Source organism: Harmonia axyridis, chromosome 5, assembly GCF_914767665.1.
Source record: "Harmonia axyridis chromosome 5, icHarAxyr1.1, whole genome shotgun sequence".
NCBI classification, from domain to species: domain Eukaryota; kingdom Metazoa; phylum Arthropoda; class Insecta; order Coleoptera; family Coccinellidae; genus Harmonia; species Harmonia axyridis.
Window position 1 is genome coordinate 14,116,625 of NC_059505.1, and position 18,822 is coordinate 14,135,446.

General features: G+C 35.0%; 3 protein-coding genes across 6 annotated transcripts in view; 1 reads left to right on the top strand and 2 right to left on the bottom strand.

Annotated features, from left to right (window-relative positions):
- The window catches only part of LOC123680547, a 55,489-nt gene that overhangs the window by 22,372 nt on the left and 14,295 nt on the right, over positions 1–18,822 (bottom strand). For all 4 annotated transcript variants that reach the window (XM_045618498.1, XM_045618496.1, XM_045618497.1 and 1 more), the window contains exon 4: positions 17,635–17,846. In XM_045618498.1, the coding sequence (XP_045474454.1) occupies positions 17,635–17,846 (212 nt within the window). The remainder of the gene's footprint in view (positions 1–17,634; positions 17,847–18,822) is intronic.
- Positions 724–1,427, bottom strand: LOC123680550. Its single transcript, XM_045618501.1, has 2 exons — positions 1,255–1,427; positions 724–1,159 (listed from the first exon to the last, which is right to left on the bottom strand). The coding sequence occupies exons 1-2, from the start codon at positions 1,274–1,276 to the stop codon at positions 807–809; spliced, it is 375 nt and encodes a 124-aa protein (XP_045474457.1). The 5' UTR covers positions 1,277–1,427; the 3' UTR covers positions 724–806.
- Positions 6,074–13,154, top strand: LOC123680549 (neuroglian-like). The gene is made up of 4 exons (XM_045618499.1): positions 6,074–6,397; positions 8,867–9,163; positions 11,127–11,397; positions 12,671–13,154. The coding sequence occupies exons 1-4, from the start codon at positions 6,328–6,330 to the stop codon at positions 13,137–13,139; spliced, it is 1,107 nt and encodes a 368-aa protein (XP_045474455.1). The 5' UTR covers positions 6,074–6,327; the 3' UTR covers positions 13,140–13,154.

Genomic DNA, 18,822 nt, shown 5'->3' on the forward strand with positions numbered 1-18,822 from the left:
TTTGACTTTGTTTTATCGGAGTTATCACTTTTCCATTTTCTCCTTTCTATACCCTCTATATTCGTGTCAACTTCTTCTCTATCTGCAGTTTTCTTCTTGATGGTTTCAAATTTATTATTTATTGAGGTCGGTATTGCAGATTTCTCTGCGATGACAGGATAATCTGTTTTAGTTTGTTGATCAAGTTTTCTATAACATTCTGACGATATTGAATCAATAGATGGCGCCTCGCGTTCTTCTTCGATTTTTTCGAGTAGTGATGTATACTTTTTCATCACTTTAATTTTATCTTGCATTTCTTCGATAAGCTTTGTCTTTTCCTCTATAATCATTCTTAGATATTTCACGGTTACATCCTCTACATTTCCATCTAATGAAGCCTCTGGTATAATGGCCAACTCATCACCTAGGGAGCAGTTTCCAGACTGTATGGATATTTGCTGTTTACTGATCGGTTCCTCAAAACAGAATTCGTTTAATTCCGTAATACGACCTTTCAGTTTATGTATTTCTTTATCCTTCTCTTTGCACAAGCAATCTTTAGTACGTTTAGAGGTTATGTTGTCACAGCAAATTATTTCTCCACAACCCAGGGCCGTAGCTAGAAATGAATTTAAGGTAGGGCAATGAAGGTTACAGGTAGGGCAGAAGTAAAAAATTGTACTCGATGTGATCTGATGAATCAATTTTCATCGTACCTACTTTTGAGTGTATGGTAGTATGTATATATAAAAATATTTATTTCTTCAGTTTATATTATTTCTTTCAACATGTTGTGATTAATATAATGATGATAAAAAACTTCCTCAAAACAGCTGAATCCTTCGATTTGTCATATTATTAAATATGCGAAGGACTTCATTCAGATCAACAGACTGAGTCCTTCTCTTTTCAAAGGCCAGAAATACCATGCCTGCCATTCTTTCGTGACTCATTGACAGCCTCTGAGGTCTATTGATTGCAGTTAAGGTTGAAAAAGTAGATTCACAAACAGCAGTGCTACATCCTATGGTCGCCACAGATGCAAAGAGTTCATATGTATCTTTGAAAGCCTCTCGCTGTCTGTACAAAACTTGCACTATGTCTTCTGTTTTATCCTCACGACGACTCAAATAAGCTTTAACCACTGTAGCCTCTTCATTTGATGGAATTGTTATACCTGAAAAGTTAATTTAAATTGTGAATTGAATATGAATAAACAAGCGTAATATTTTAGAAGCAGCAACATCATTTTGTTAATTGCCTTACACTCACCTAAATTTTTCAAAGGTTCCATTTTGTTCACATCCAACTCATCGAGACTCGCTACAGAATTTAACAGATCATCGTTGTCTGAAAACCTTCTCTGTAATTCAGCAACTAGTATGTCCAATGTTTCGAAATACTCAGATTTAAATGGTTGATCTTCTTCATTTTGTTTCGTTGAGGAACAGGTGGACAGGAAGAGTCAAACATCAAGTAGTCATCCATGCGATTAGATCTTCTGACTTGCCTTTTTTGGGTGTGAGTCCTATTTTCAGAATCAATGCTTGTCATAGATTTAGCTTCTTCCAAAATTTGATGATACATTTCATCTGTTCTCAATTTTGTGATTTCATTTTGGACGCAATTTATGATTATTAGGGCGTCTTTCAATCCTGCGCTTCGGGCTTGTAAACTTGCATCTGCAGGCTGAAGCATGGATAGTATTTTTTTGGCCACAACCATAGCCATTCGGAATTCCAAATTAAGCATAATTTTTTTGATGCCGACACTCTTGGCAACGTCGTCACCATTGAATCTGTCATTTTTCATTTTATCTAAAGTTAGCAAAATCTCTGAATAATTATCGTTTACAACTTTTGTAACCGCCAAGTGTCCTGACCAACGTTGTTCGAGTAATCTGCCAATTATTTTTCCACCATACATTGCAGCTATTTTTCCATGATGAAAGAACTCATGTAACATGATGCATTGATCAAAAAATAAACGGATGAAAGTCATTTCAGAGATAGTCCTGATAACTATTAAATGTAAGCGGTGGTTATAACAGTGGACATAAGGAATTTTTCGGCCCAATTGATTCTCTATTCTAGTCGCAACTCCTGAAACTTTTCCGCTCATAACACTTGCTCCATCATAGCATTGGCTTAGCATACGGGAGAGATCAATGCCATTTTTCGTAAGAGTGTTTAAAGTTAATTCGGTAAATGTTGCTGCATCAAGATGTTCAGTTGTTGTAACTGTCAGCAACGACTCATTGACGATTCCATCCTTAACGTAACGTATTGCTATAGCAATATTTTCACGATTATTCTTATCCCTCGTTCCATCTTCCATTAGAGTGAACCAATTCACGTCAGATTCCTTGATATCTTTGACAATGGAGTTCTGTACTACTTGAACCATTGCTTGAATTATTTGGTTTTGAATTTCCGGTGAATGATATGTCGCATTTTGTGGTATATGGCTGAAAGCCTCCTTCAAATTCGGATCTTTCATGCACGTGTATTCAAATAAATTCTGAAATAATCCTTGTTCTTTTTTTTCCTCCAAAACATAATTTCCTCGCAAAGCTAACTCGTTGACAACTAAAAATTGTATAACTTCAACAATTGATTTCATGTAATACCGGTTTTTTTCTAAAACTTCATGATTTATCAAAGTTTCGACACTGCTACCTGTAGATATTCTGCGTAGTTTGTCTTGCCACATCGCCATGGCTTGTGTATGAGGAATTGATTTCTCATGTTTTGGAAACCCAGTTCTTGTATCACTGGCATTTTTCCAGTTTCTGAATCCTGTGGAAGTATAAGAACTTTGTTTGCTTCCATGGGGTAAAAATTGTTGACAAGGATAGCAAAAAGCAGCATCTCTCTCGACCGAATACTGCAACCATTTATATCGCTTAAACCAATCCGCAACAAAGGCCCTATTATTTTCTTTGGGATATATATTTAAAATAATTTGTTTTATCGGTTCTCCGATTCGTGCAATATCCGAAGGAATACCATAGTTAATTCTATTTCTACCAACCTGTTTTGCCAAACTAGTTTCCATAGAACTAGGAGTGGGTTTTGAGCAATGGGGTTCATCGTGATGAATTCCCTCTTCAACTCTTCGTTTTTTGGTAAAGAAAGTCCTTATATCCATCGCTAAATGAGTCAATCAACACTTCACTTCACTTCAATAAACAAACAATTATTTCGCTAAACTCTATTTTGGGTTATATGGGGATCCCCCTACCAAGGGGCGTATATTCCAGTACAGGTCCCATACATACTTCAAATGCCATCTATGTGCGGAATCAAGAAAATAAGCACATGAGGTGCTTCTGAAAATACAGCGTGCTGTATATATACAATGACCACGGTGCACTCTATTGATGTAGTTCGCAATCTCTAACAACTCGTGATTAATTCAGAATTGATTTGCGAGTGATAATTTTTTCCTCACGTCACATAATGAAATTTCCTTTGAATATTATTTAAATTGTTACTATTTTTTAAGGTAGGGCATTGAAAATTAAAGGTAGGGCATTGCCCCATAATGCCCCCCCCTGGCTACGGCCCTGCCACAACCTCCCACGTATAATCCAAAAATTTTCAACACACAACTGGGATGGTATGTCTTAAAACACTTGGCACAAGTTACGAAGAGTTTTACTTCCTTGGCACATTTGTTACAAACAACTTCTATACCGGTATTTGAGCGTGGCGCCATGTTGAACTGCTTTTTTCCAAGTGATATATGATATTGCTACTATGTTTAGGATATTGAAACTTTAATGTGCATTTAATTATTATTTCCATTACTTGGTGATTAAATTTGATTTGATTGATCAAGTAATGCCTCCATTTCTGCATCTTCGAAAACCTTCTCTCTTCCACCGCCATGCTGGCCTTCGACGTCAAAATCACCGTTCTTGAAGCGTTGAAACTACTCTCGGCACGTTTTTTCAATAATAACGGCCTCTATATAGGTATTTGAGAGCATTCGATGAGCCTTAGCCGCAGATTTCTTGATATTAAAGCAATAAATAAAACCTCCCGCTGATGACGAGAATTCGGATCGTAAGTTGACATGTTTAATCGAGAATAAGTTTATGATGTAGACACAAATCGACCAATATTTCGATGGCGTTTTGTTTACAAATACCTAAGCTTTTTGTATGACATCTACGATCTATTTATTTCGACTACCACTTGCCACTATAGCCATCTATTGCAAAACGGCGGAAGCACCTAAACTCCTCAGGAAAAGTCTGGATATAAAGATGTTCTAACTGAAAGTTGGAGATTCAATGTGACCTTGGAGTTTGATTTCGAGATCAAGTAGATTTTTCGAAAAAAGAATATACATTTTTCTTCACAGAATCTCATTTTTTGTGAAGAATTAGAAAAATTTTCGTCACTTCCGTTTTTTTTTTGCGTTGAAATGAAGTGTTTTGTGCTTAGAATGGTTAAAATCTCCTATCTACAAACTAATAAGCATATTCAGACGGTTCATGAAAGCTAGAACTATATTAATAGTCCAGTAGACAATTACAAAAAGAGCCTGCTGGAAAAAATTCCGAACTTGATGAAACTTCTACAGATTGTTCGGGGGTGTTGTGGGAAGACTCTGTCGAGTTATCCAACACGAGGACCCTGTGCTTACTTGAGGGCGGCCGAAGAACCTCAACATTTCCGGACTTTTTTCATTTTTTTTGCTCATAATCTCTAACCCAAATAGTTTTCGACCAGAACGTTCAAGTTTAAAGTTGTAGAACATTAAATTTTCTACAATTTTGTATTCACAAACTTTTCGCTAACCTAATATCAATTGAGATACAGTCGATCAAAATTATAGTCCAGTAGACAAAGCAAAAAAGTGGGGTCTTCTGGAAAAAAATCTGAACTTAATGAAACTTCTACAGATTGCTCGGGAGTTTTGTGGGATGACTGTCGAGTTATTCAACACGAGGACCCTGTGCTAACTTGAGGAGGGCCGAAGAACTCCAACATTTTTGGAGTTTTTTCGGTTATATACAATCATTATTTTCGATTAATTCTTGGTTATTATTTATTGATTTTACCCAGTTGATCTGATTTTTAAGGTTCAAAATAATTATAGGCTGATAGTAATTTACAGTAAGGTGGTAACATGCCACGATAACATTGAAATATCTACTCTTCACATAAAAATAGGCTTTTAGTCAAAGCTACCTTTCCCCTCCACCTCCCTATGTTTCAATATGTGGATATTGATGAGTAATTACCATAATTACCATAGAACACCTGGTAATTGTTAGTTAGAGGGTCAAAACCTTTGTTTTTTGCCAATTTTTGACATTTTGAGAAAATTCCCCTAATTTTGATTGGCTGTATCTTGGTTGATATAAGGTTTAGAAAAAAGTTTCTGGATACAAAATTATAAGGAATTGAATAATCTACAACTTTGAAAATGAACGTTATGGTCGAAAACTAATTAAGTTAAAAGTTATGAGCCAAAAACCGAATAAAGTCCGAAAATGTTTAGGTTCTTCAACCCCTCCTCTATTTAGTACAGGGTGTTCGTGTGGAATAACTTGACAAAATCATCCCACAGCATCCCCAAATAACCTGTAGAAATTTAATTAAGTTCGGAATTTTTTCCAGGTAAAATGTATATATCTACTGGATTATAAGGATACCTACTTATCAAGGAAAAATAAAGAAATAAGAAAAAATAATACTAGAGGAAATTGTTAGAAATTACGAAGAATCTAAATTATGTTCTAATGCATTTTTTTGCAGTTCTTATAATTTCAAAATTTGGCATTCGGTGAGTTTTTATAATCGCGCTGTAAACTCATTCGCGGCTGGAAAAAATTCAGATTAGGAGCCAATGGACCCAAGAATAGACTCCCAATTGTATAGTTATGATATGAGCTATCAATCAATGTTTTAACATCTGGCGTGCTGGTCTGTTGAAGTGTTGAAGGTCAATTATTTATTAAGAATATCTTGCGTATGCAATTTATGAATGCAAATAAGAAGAACAATTGTAGCGACACCAATCAGTTCTGTCTTGTTTCAACTAAGTGATAATGTTCTTTATATTCAGGAAAAGTTACATCATCCAATCAGAATCTTACTCATATTCCCTCATATGAAGAATCTCCTGTTTATTCGTAATGTGTTAATTTACAGGAAATGTCTGTTATGTGGGGGTATACAATAAGCTTCTTAGGAATAATTTACAGTCTTCAAAATGGAAGGAGAACGTCTCATTTATCAAGTTATTTAACGCCTTTGTGTTTTGTGTCATTTCCCAAAGGTTTATATCGGACTTCAGTATTCACATTTTTCTAATTGTTTGTGAGAGATGTTGCTTATCGGGGTGGTAGTGTGTCTAATGGTTTATCCCATTTTAGGTGAAAGTAATAATATAATTCGTAAGTAAAGATTTTAAATATTCGTCAGCTACCCTCGTTCCCGGTTCCATGGTGATCTCTGAAGAGACAATAATTCTTCTCGTGGAGATATACATAAACCTAAGAGATTCTTTACTTTCACTATACATATACAGCTTAAGCAATAGCCATTCCTTCTGCCCAACTGATAATCTCAATCAGGAAAACTCAATTGTTCAAAGTCAATAGTAAATTTCAAGTAGATTCATAAAAATAAAAGTTTCGACCCAAATTCCTTCATACACTTATACACTTTCAAGAAAGAACAAGTTTTATGAACAACAATATTTTCATTTTGAATTAAATGTAAAAGTCCATGGTTGACAACAATGCGCAGTCTTCTGGGTATACCAGCCCCTAAGACTTGGAGCGTTCCAACATTGACTCTCGATTTAACTTAGAATCCGTCGTCTTAATTGTAGCTTGTTTACAGCTTTTCAGTCTCCATTATACCTTCAAAGACAAAATAGCCCAAAAATATTCAATTGGCTGGATCCTACGGAAAATTTGGAGAATTATTGTTTTTCGGATTGCTGTTTTTCTACACAAAAGGGATGTTGAGAGCATTCAACCAATTTTGAGTGTCACGTACATAAAGGCAAGGACGTAGATCTTTTTTTTTCTTGGGAGGGATATCCAAAAAAAATTTTTTTGAAGACATTGTTTACTCATATGTGAGAAAAAGAGGTTTGATAACGAAGTTTGAACCAAATTACTCGAAATATTTTTTTATTACCAATTCGATTGTTCTTATCTATTACTGGGTGTTCCTGAATTGGAGTTACGAAGGAAAATGGGAGATTTCTGAAATATTTGAATAACATGGCCCATAGACATGAGAACGCAAACGCTTTGTTTTCGAGATACAGAGTGATTCTACTTTTTTGTGATGCTTAACCAGTTTATTGAATCTTTATTAATCTTCACTACAGGGTTGGTAAATAAGTACCAAAACTTATAATTAATTTATTTATCACAGCTACCTAACTGGATCTTTATAATAATTTTGATTTTCCTGAGAATTACTATAGAGAGCTGTTAGAATTTTTTTCTCGAAATCGATTGCAGATACGACAAAACTACAACAAACCAAAAAGTGTAGTACTTAACCAGAGTTTATTTTGAAATTTTTATAAATTTCCTGTGGTTCACAAAAAAATAATTCTGAAGGAGTCACCCTTCCAGAAAAAATTCGCCTTGTAGATTTGAAATTAGGATATCACATGATGAAAACTTTGAATTGGAATATTTATGCCATTTCAAGTTAAATATCTTATGAAGGGAAGGTGCTATGAGAGAAAAACTTGAACTTCAACACCTATATCTCAAAAACAAAGCGTTTGCGGACTCATGTTATAGGACTCATTTTCATTTATACCTCCAATTTAAGACCCTTAGATTTACTCAATTCAAAACTGATGTCTTCACAAATAAATTGCAATTTGAATCAAACACAATAAATGGTACAACACATCCCAGACAATTTTTCGATGCGAAATACTCAATTCAGTTCTTTGATAACTACATATTGAAATTTTGTAACAAGAATTATACAAAAAACGAAAACAACGGGTAAGTGTATACCGATGACGAATGCAAAAATCACAGATGGCAAATAAGGGGCGATGCAGAGAAAGCGGATAAATAAAGGAAAATAACCTCGGACAAAGACGAGCTCGTAGTGCAAAAAAAAAAGTACTCATCTTGAAAGCGATAATAAACTCTTAAACCGTAAAGGGGTCCGATATTTCACTGACGTGTCGATTTCAAAGGAAAGTAAAATGATTATTATTGGTTCATTTTATGGAGAAATTTTCGTTCTTCGTCTTTGAGAGATTTCTGAAATTTTATGTTCTGGAAATCTTGGGGGGAGGGGTGTAATTACCCCCAATACCCCCTATTTCTACGCCCTTGAATAATATTATCTTGAACAAGATTCTTGTGTATGAAATTAACGAATTTTGTTAAGCAGTTGTGAATGAAACTTTAACTGTCCACAGCTTTGCCTCTAACTTGTCCCACGAAAGGCCTGGGACCCTATTCTCGACAAGTGATCTTTCAAAACGTATACGCACTTTCAGAGCTCTGAACACTGAATGTGCGTATACGTTTTGAAAGATCACTTGTCGAGAATACGGTCCCTGGAATTCTCACCAATTGATATAAGCGCCAAACTAAAATTTTATCAGCAAAGGATCACGCACCGCATCAAAGGCAGTTGGTTTTCGATTAATTTGCTCAAATTTTCAATATGTTGTGGAACTCTTGATGCTGATTTGATTTGGTTTAAAATTTTTCAAATAGATTCTCCACAATGATCATTTGAAATTTCATAAAAGTTATTTTTAGCACCCTATATAATCTAAAAGGTTGATTTGAGAGCGGTGATCCAATGGAGCCAAGTCGGTACTTGTCTCTAATATTTTTCTCATGAAAATGTTTTGTTACCAGGGGATCTTGTACCTAAAGAAGCCCCTCAGAACTTGTCCATTATTGATATACACGGAAAGTACCTACAAGTGGAATGGGACCCAGTTTCCACAGATTCAGTAAGAGGAACTTTCAGAGGTTATTTAGTTCGAATATGGAACCATGCTTCAAGTCAAGTTTACGCCATACCACCAGAAGTTAATAGAGCTAGCATTGAATTCTTTCCCTATTCGAGGAATTTTCTCACCGTTTCTGCGAGAAATAATAAATTCATAGGACCTCCAAGTGATGCTATAAGTTTCGATGCTCCCCAAGGAGGTGAGTTTTGCACGTTTGCATTATTATAGCTCTTAAAATGCTCCTCTCAATTCAAGTCTTATATGAAACTGTGTTGTGTACTTATTTTTATTTTTTGTATTTTGTTCTAATTACACTGTTCTGTCTAATTCTAATGGAAAACTAAGGCTCTAACGGTAAACGACCGAAGATAAACAAACCAAAAATTGGACTGGCAAAAGTCTAGATCAGATGCTATCCCATTTGTTTGTCATCGTTGGTTGGGTTGTGCGGTACTGATGAGCTCTAAGAAAGAGCGAAACCGTTCTATCGCTACCTACATACCTCCGATGTTAGCACGTTTTCTTCTGTTTATCTATTGATCTAGAACTTTGCCAGTCTGATTTAAGATGGCAAACTAAGTTAAATATCTATATCAGAGCTGTTGTTAGAAGAATATACAGGGTGTCCCGTAAAGACCACGTCAAACCGAGGGAGAATGTAGATCAAAGGATAACCCACCTGCTATGACAAAATTCCCATTATAAAAGTCTTACCGTTTTCGAGATATTTTTTTTTGTTGAAAATAATGAATTTTTGCCCCTTCCAATAGTTTTGTCCTTACGGTTGGTACAATTTTACATCTTTTTGGTTAATTTTTTAAGTAAAATATTGCTGAAGAATGATTTTAACATTTACATTAAAAACATCCTCCGAACATTTTAAAGGGCGGCTATGATAAATATTTTTATTGGAAATTTTGGTAGTGGATTATTTTGTTCATGAAGTTTAGCCCAACGTAGTGGAAAAAAATGTACCGAGCTACTGCTGCACATTACACCAATAAATTGTCTATTTTATAGTGATTTCAAAGAGGTATCACACAAGTCATTTGTTATTCAAAGAAAAAAGATATGGCTGTTTTTATCCAAATGGGTACGTTTCTGACAAAATCAAATTTGTCAATTCTGTTAAGAAATCTTCGATATTGCATTACTTAGTGAACAATGGCAATTGTTTACGTGCGAAAATATTACTCGCATAATTATCATCGCTCCTAATGATCTTATTAAAAAAATCTGAATCTGCGTGATGTTTTCGCAAAATTTGCCGGCAAAATTGAATTTCGTTGAGGTGAATAATTATGCAAGTAATATTTTCGCACGTAAACAATTGCCATTGTTCACTAAGTAATGCAATATCGAAGATTTCTTAACAGAATTGACAAATTTGATTTTGTCAGAAACGTACCCATTTGGATAAAAACAGCCATATCTTTTTTCTTTGAATAACAAATGACTTGTGTGATACCTCTTTGAAATCACTATAAAATAGACAATTTATTGGTGTAATGTGCAGCAGTAGCTCGGTACATTTTTTTTCCACTACGTTGGGCTAAACTTCATGAACAAAATAATCCACTACCAAAATTTCCAATAAAAATATTTCTCATAGCCCCCCTTTAAAATGTTCGGAGGATGTTTTCAATGTAAATGTTAAAATCATTCTTCAGCAATATTTTACTGAAAAAATTAACCAAAAAGATGTAAAATTGTACCAACCGTAAGGACAAAACTATTGAAAGGGGCAAAAATTCATTATTTTCAAGAAAAACATATCTCGAAAACGGTAAGACTTTTATAATGGGAATTTTGTCATAGCAGGTGGGTTATCCTTTGATCTACATTCTCCCTCGGTTTGACGTGGTCTTTACGGGACATCCTGTATAAGCTGATCAAAATTGGCATAAAACTGATACCTCTGAACTGGAATATATATGCCAAATTTCAGTTGAAGTGCAAATGATATGAGGAAAACTCTGTAAAAATTCAATCTTCAACATCCTGTTTCTAGAAAACAGAGCATTTGCCAGCCCTGTTTATAGGATTCCTTTTCTTAAAATTATCCGAGGAATCTTCGGGTTTCATTCATACCTCCAGCCTGTACCTATACAGGGTGTACTAACGGAAATTTGAATGATGATGAAACTCCTTTTTTTTTCAAGCTCCTAACTATCCAACACTCTTCGAGGCTCACCAAATAGGAAACAGCTCTCTCTTACTACAGTGGAACATGCCAACTCAGCCGAATGGTATTTTGCTTGGTTACAAAATTTACTGTACTGAAGTCAATTCGACTTACGTCAACGATGCAACCTCTTTTTCTTTTATTGTTCTGGATCCCCTAAAATTCCAGACCAAACTATCTGACTTAAGACCAGGAGCTACTTACAAAATTGGTGTTGCAGCGATCAATTGTGTGGGAGAAAGTTTGACGTGAGTTTTTGATACTTCATTTGATATATAATAAAAATATAATATTCTGGGTGACTTCGAGAAACATTTAGATTTTAGAAATAATGAAATAATAATAATTTTTCAAGATGATATTTATGTTAACTTATGTTATATAGTTGTGGGTATACGCGATGTACTTTACGAAGAGAAAATGAAGTCAAGAAGGTGACGTCCTTCTTCCCTCAGGCAATTTTCTATTTTTTCCAAGAAACTCCTCCGCACTCGTTCCAGTATCTCCTTAGTGATACTCTACTATTATTCTACCTATGTGTTAATCTACCGACCACTGCTCCATTGTGACTGAAAACCAAAATGGCCCTTCTTTGGAAGTCGAATGAACGCGCTCCACCAACCCATGACTCTTCATGAAATGTAAATGTTCCTCAGGGCCATTTTGTACTTATATAAATATATGTATATTCAAAAATGTTCCGGAAAACCAATGTGTTCCATGATTCATTGTCAACATTTTTAGGATTCATGAGTCAATATTGTTCAGTCGATAACCCTTGGAAATTTTGGACTATACAAATTTTGACGGAAACGACAACACTCAGTTCATAAGCTTAAATTATTACATTCTACAGGCTGGTCCGAATGTAGTGAAACATTATACCACCCTGTTTTTTTCAGATGAGAATGACCGATTTTCATATCATACTCATAATCTCCATGTAATTCTGATATGGAAATACCCCACTTGTCATCATTTATTTATGCTACTTTTTGACGTATGAATTAAAGATCATATATCGAAAACCATTCGAAACAATTGTATGATTTTTTGTATTGAAATTCTGAAAAGTTTTCTGCAAATTCACGTATATAACTATAGAGGTGATCCAAAAGACACTATGATTTTGAAAAATATCATGAATTTTTTTTGTATGTCGGATACCATAGTGAGCAGAAGGCGAATGAGTTCTTGTCGCTCAAGCATTTAATCGCAACATTCCTAGGGTGAAAAGTTAAATAACATTGCACAATATAACAACACAAACCTCAAAGCAAAAAACACTAGGTAATGATAATCTTATATTTTTTCATAAATGTCTCAAAGTAACCTGTGAGCATGATTAGGTACAATATCTGGGAAAGGGGGTGAATATGTTATTTATTACTATTTATTGAATTATTCTTCATATTTTCTGCTCAAAATGTGATTGAGTTTGACCTCAATTTTTGGGCTAATATGTTAATTTGTTACCTTTTGCATGATTTATGTGTTACTGATATCAAATATTCATTTCAGAAATTACCTAGATGTTCAAATCTACCCCCATTATCCTTCACAACCATCGGTGCCAGATTTCAAATACAATATCAACTATGAGGAGATAGACACTGACGAGATATGTATAGAACCAGTGAATCATTTCGAGAAGGAAGACGACGAATTCTATATGACCAAAATGCAGACTGACTATTCTTCCAAATCATCGAAAAAAGAAAATCCTTGCTATGTAACAACAAGGATTACATGGATACCCGATGTGGGCAAGAATCCAGGATCTCACTTCTACGTAAAATACAGAATGAAAGGAGCCTCTGAATACTTTGTGACAGATCACGAATTCAACAACGACTTTATGCTATTGAAAAATTTCGACGCCTGCCAGAATTATGATATTATTGTTGTTTCGGTAGATGATGAATTCGAAACTGAGAGTAAAAAACTCGAGACTCCTGTAACAAGTTTTCCACCAAAGATGAATAAATAAAAATTTTTAATCAAATTGTTAGATTTCTTGCATGCATAAATTGATCTTTTGATAAACTTTCGCCTTGTTATTCCTACTTGAAAATAATGATTAGATGATGATGATGATTAGAATTTCGACCGTCTTGCGTTTACATCAGCGAAACTCCCTCGCGAAAGTTACATGAAAGGGATAAGGAAGTACACTGATCAACAATTGCTAGGGATCACTTATGAAGTTCTCTTCATTTGTATTTTTTTCAAGTTATCTCGTGAATATCTGTACATTATATGTTCTCTAAGGAAAAAGTAAGATGTTTTGAGTTGATTATATCAAAGTCTTCCTCACTTCATCGGCTCTTGTTCACAAAATCGATTATTATCTGTAGGCTGTTACAGGTGGAGTGAAAAGCAATGTGGTATTTGTTATTAAATCTGTTTTTTTCTCTCGTTCAAACACATAAAGTGACAATAATTGAAGAAATGAGAACAATATCAGCTTATCAGTCATGTCGAGAAGACGTTTGGCTCCTGTGCAACTGGACCAAATCATACGGTGGATACAGGAAGGTTTGTCCCAGCGAGAAGTGTCCCGGCGGTTGAATGTTTCGCAAAGTGTCGTGAGTCGGGCTTGGAATAGGTTCATCCAAAACGACTCAGTAGCTTACGTTCATGGGGGAGGTCGGCAGCGCAGTACAACAGCTGCCCAAGATCGTCTTTTGATCCTCAATGCTAGGAGAAATCCCACTTACCCGGCGTTGCGGCTCAATAGATCACTGAGAATTGCAACAGGAGTTCTAATTTCGAACCAGACTGTAAGACGACGACTACATGTTCGTGGTTTGAGAGCACGTAGGTGGGTACAACATCCCCGTTTGAATAGGCAACACCGGGTTCATCGACGGCAATGGGCTGAGGAGCACCGCAATTGGACACTTGAAGATTGGAGCCGATGTTTATTTACGGACGAGTCTAGATTTTGTTTGGTCAACTCCGATGGACGTATTCTTGCTTGGAGGGAAAGAGGTCGAAGGTATGCAGAACAGTTTATGGTACCCACAACAGCTTTTGGCGGAGGTTCTATATGTGTATGGGGAGGCATTTGTTTGAACCAGCGCACAGAGTTGGTTGTTCTGCAGAACACCACCATGACCAGCCAGAGATATCACGATATGATTATTGAACCCATAATTGTTCCGTTTGCGGCTGCCGTGGGCGAGAATTTCATTTTAATTGGCGATAATGCCTGTCCACACCGTAGTCGTCTGGTTAATGAAGCGCTAGAAACTCATGCTATTGATAGGATGGACTGGCCAGCTCGCTCTCCAGACATGAATTGCATCGAACATGTCTGGTCTGAGATATCTAGACAATTGTCAACCTTAGAACAACCGATTAATAACCTAGAGGACCTTTCTAACGCTTTACGGGATATTTGGACGAATTTGCCCCAAAATTTTATAAATCGTTTGATCGAAAGTATGCCTCGTAGGGTAGAATGCTTGAGACGAGCTCGTGGGGGACCAACTAGGTACTAGCTTAACCGAAACTTCAGCCTTCTTGTGGTTTCATCATAAAATTTTTATGTTATTCAAACACAGAATTTTGAGTGTTCCTAATAAAGTCTTTTTTCTCTCCAACTTTCCATTTTTTCATTCTTTTCTTAAGTGAACCATATTATCAACTGAAAATACTCTGATATCTGACTAAATTTATAATCTTGGAGCGAATATTTCATAAATAAATTTAGAACAAGTAAGTGATCCCTATCAATTGTTGAGCAGTGTATATACACTAGGCGCAATTCCCTCGAAAAATAATGTCGCGAGTAAAATTGCGCTAATGTAAACGCAACTTAAGTTTAGATTGTTAAGGGAGATTATAGTGAAAAACAATAGTAGTAAATCATCATTTTACAAGAATTAGCAGATCCATTCAGTTAAAATTCCTATCGATAAATTCATTACCGAACCGAAATATTTATTCAACTTCTCATTCAAATTGAGTTATTAGAACGCGAAATATTGAGGTCATATTCGCGCAAGAGCCAAGGGCTTAGAAATGAGGGGGTACTGGGGGTGAATACCCCCCAAGATTTTCAAAATATAAAATTTCAGAAATCTCGCAAAAATGAAGAAAATTTCTCCATAAAATTAACCAATAATGATCATTTTACTTTCCTTTGAAATTGACACGTCAGTGAAATATCGGACCCCTTTACGGTTTAAGAGTTTATTATCGCTTTCAAGATGAGTACTTTTATTGCACTACGAGCTCGTCTTTGTCCGAGGTTTATTATGTTCCTTCATCTATCCGCTTTCTCTGCATCGCCCCTTATTCGCCATCTGTGATTTTTGCATTCACCATCGGTATACACTTACCCGTTGTTTTTGGTTTTTTGTATCATTGTCGTCACAAAATTTCAATATGTAGTTATCAAAGCACTGAACTGAGTAATGCGCAACGAAAAATTGTCTGGGCCGTGTAGTACAATTTATTGTGTTTCATTCAAATTGCAATTTAATTAACTATGATATATCTACAGGATGTTCTTAAATTGGAGGTACAAGTGAAAATGACAGATTTCTCGACGGATCATTTCAGGAAAGAAGTCCAATAACATGAATCTGCAAACGCTTTGTTTTTGAGATACAGGTGTCGAGTTCAAGGTTTTCTAACATAGCACCTTCCTTCACAAGATCTTTAACTTGAATTGGCTAATTGGCATAGATATTCCAATTTGAAGTTTTCATCATGGGATATCCTGATTTTGAATGTAAATCTACAGGGTGAATTTTTTTCTGGAAGGGTGGCCGCTTCTTTCCCCTAGAACTACTTTTTGTGAACCACTGGTAGTTCAGAAAAATTAAAAAAAAAACTCTGGTTCAGTACTACACTTTTTGGTTAGTTGTAGTTTTGTCCTATCTGAAAACGATTTCAAGAAAAAATTTCAAACAGCTCTCTATAGTTATTCTCACGAATATCCAAATGATTTTAAAGATCCAGCTGTGATGAATGAACTAATTATAAGTTTTGGTACCTATTCACCAACTCTGTAGCGAAGATTAATAAAGATTCGATAAACTGGTTATAAGCATCACAAAAAAGTGATACTACAAGAAATACCCTGTATCTCTAAAACAAAGCGTTTGCAGGCTTATGTTTATTAGCCATTTAATTTTTAAAATTATCCAAGGAATCTCTCATTTTCCTTCGTAACTCTAATTCAGGAACACCCAGTATAAGATGAAAACAACCGAGCTGGTAATAAAAAAAATCATTTCGAGTAGTTTGGTTCAGACTTCGTTATCAAACCTCTTTTTCTCACATTATAGATATGAGTAAGTAATGTCGTAAAAATTTTTTTTCGATTACCACAACCAATTCAGATTCAGAAGATTACTTTCCATAGAACTGTAACCACTGAGTATTTTACCAGGCTTATAATAGGCAGGAGTACAACAATCAAGATCAAATAATTCAGATTCAGAAGATTTCCTTCCATAGAACTGCAACTACTGAATATGGTACTTAAGGATCTTAGAACAAACAAGTCACAGGACTATTGCTATTAGATGCTGAGAGAGCCTTCGACCGAGTGTGGCATGAAGGGCTAGCCTACAAGGTGAGGCTGAGGATAGCAGGCTATTCTTCCAAAACATGCAGAATAATAAAAGATTACTTCAGAGACAGGAATATCTACGTCAAAGTAGATGATGCAATAAACCCAATATCACTGTTATTATTATTATTATTATATGCAGATAATATGGCAATAGAATTCAGACATAGATAGACTTCATTTACTAAAGACTGCAAGAAACACTAGAAGATATATGGTTCATTAAATGAACAATTCAAATAGGCCAGGCTATCCACCGAAAGGGAGAATAGATATCAACTCAAAGCTAAGAAAAAAAGGAGATGGAGAAGAGTTAAATGAAAATTAAGTCGAATATTGAGATGTTGGTAACACATAATAAACTTACATATCAAATACATGAGCAGACTTTAGAAACATGTCACAGATTTCGTCAAAAGGAAGGCTAAAAAAATGACGAGCTGAAAAAACTAGTATAGACTACAACCCTGTTGAAGATGTTATTACCAACCTATCACGAAAGAATCAGAGATCAACTAGGAAAAAGCAGAAGTCAAGTAAAACTTAATATCAAATATCAAAAAGAAAAGGCTCTTCTATAAAAGACAATGGGTTAACAACAAAACCTCACGATAGAGATCGTGATAGAGTTTCAAACAAAAAGAGTCAAGTTGTTAAAAGCCTAGTAGATGCCTGGAATCTTAAGAACAGCAGGTTAAGTTTAGTGCGGTAGCTCATGTTCAACAAACACTATTCGTTTTCTATGAGGTAGTTCATACATGAGGTTTCTCTCTGCTTTATCAAAAAAAAGGTAGGCATATATTTCTGTGTAAATTGTTATAAAAATACATGAATATTTTGATGAAATTCGTAATTTGGTATATGAACATTTCTCTTCTGATTACGCATTACTTACGTTTTTATCATAATTTTTCTGTACTGGGATAATCCTATTGACCCCAGTTCTTTGAGGCTGTAATGATGTGGGCGTGGACAGCTCAGGGCAACCCAACTCAGGAGCCTCATCACTTCCATCTGAACACTGAGGGATGCCATCGCAAGCATTGTAAATGGCAATACATTCCTTCGATGAACGACATTCAAACTGGTATCTGCTGCATTTGTTTTCTGTTGAAATAAAAACGAATTTGAAATCAATAAAAGTTTTATTTATTTCAAGAAGAAATATATCTTCATGCTACATGCTCACAATATCTAGTAAACTTTTTAGTAATTTCACCGAAAATTATTTGATTAACCATAAGTTGTGTTTTTCACTACTTTTGCCAGTGTTGATCGAATTACCATGACTTATGTTCGCAATGGATCAGATTTTCAAAACAAAGAACATTAGGTTTAGTTAATTCTGGGTCAATTCTCATTTATCCAACAGAAAAGGAAAAATATTAGAGAAATACTAGTTTTTCAGGTCACGCAACCAGAAATATGTCTTCATTGTGATATATTGAGTTTACTTAGATAAGTTTTCTTTACTATGATGAATATACCTGATGGAGAAAAATTTGAGAAAACTACGATTCAATATTATTAAATAACGTGATATTTTCAAAATACTATTCTTGCGGCAAAAAAGTTTCGCTTTAGTGCTGCTTGAAAGTTTTTTTTTGAGCAATTTTCATCCAGTTAGGAATGAACTAACGATGTTAATTAAATAATTCGGGGATATCGGGTGTGGTAGTTGATATCAATGTCCAATTGATGTTAATCAAAGTCCTCAAAGTATAAAAAATACAGCTGATTGAGTTCTTTGTTGAATTCAATTGAAAGAGACATATAGACCATATCGAAAAATATTTTGTGATCCCATTGCACAAGTTTTTTTCTGATTTCGATCAATTAAGACCTACAGACCTTCACTTAGGATAAATCCGAACCTTATAAAAATCCGTAAAATTATAAAAATCCAGTTGCACAAAGTTTTTTCTTTTCAAATCAATTGAAACGATTCATATAGATAGTGCAATATTTAAGACCCTCAAACTTTTCTAATGCACTTCTTGATTTCACTTAACTTTATAAAAGTCTCAGGTCTCAGGGCAAGTTGCACCATTTGCCTAAACATTGATTAAAAATTTAAACATAG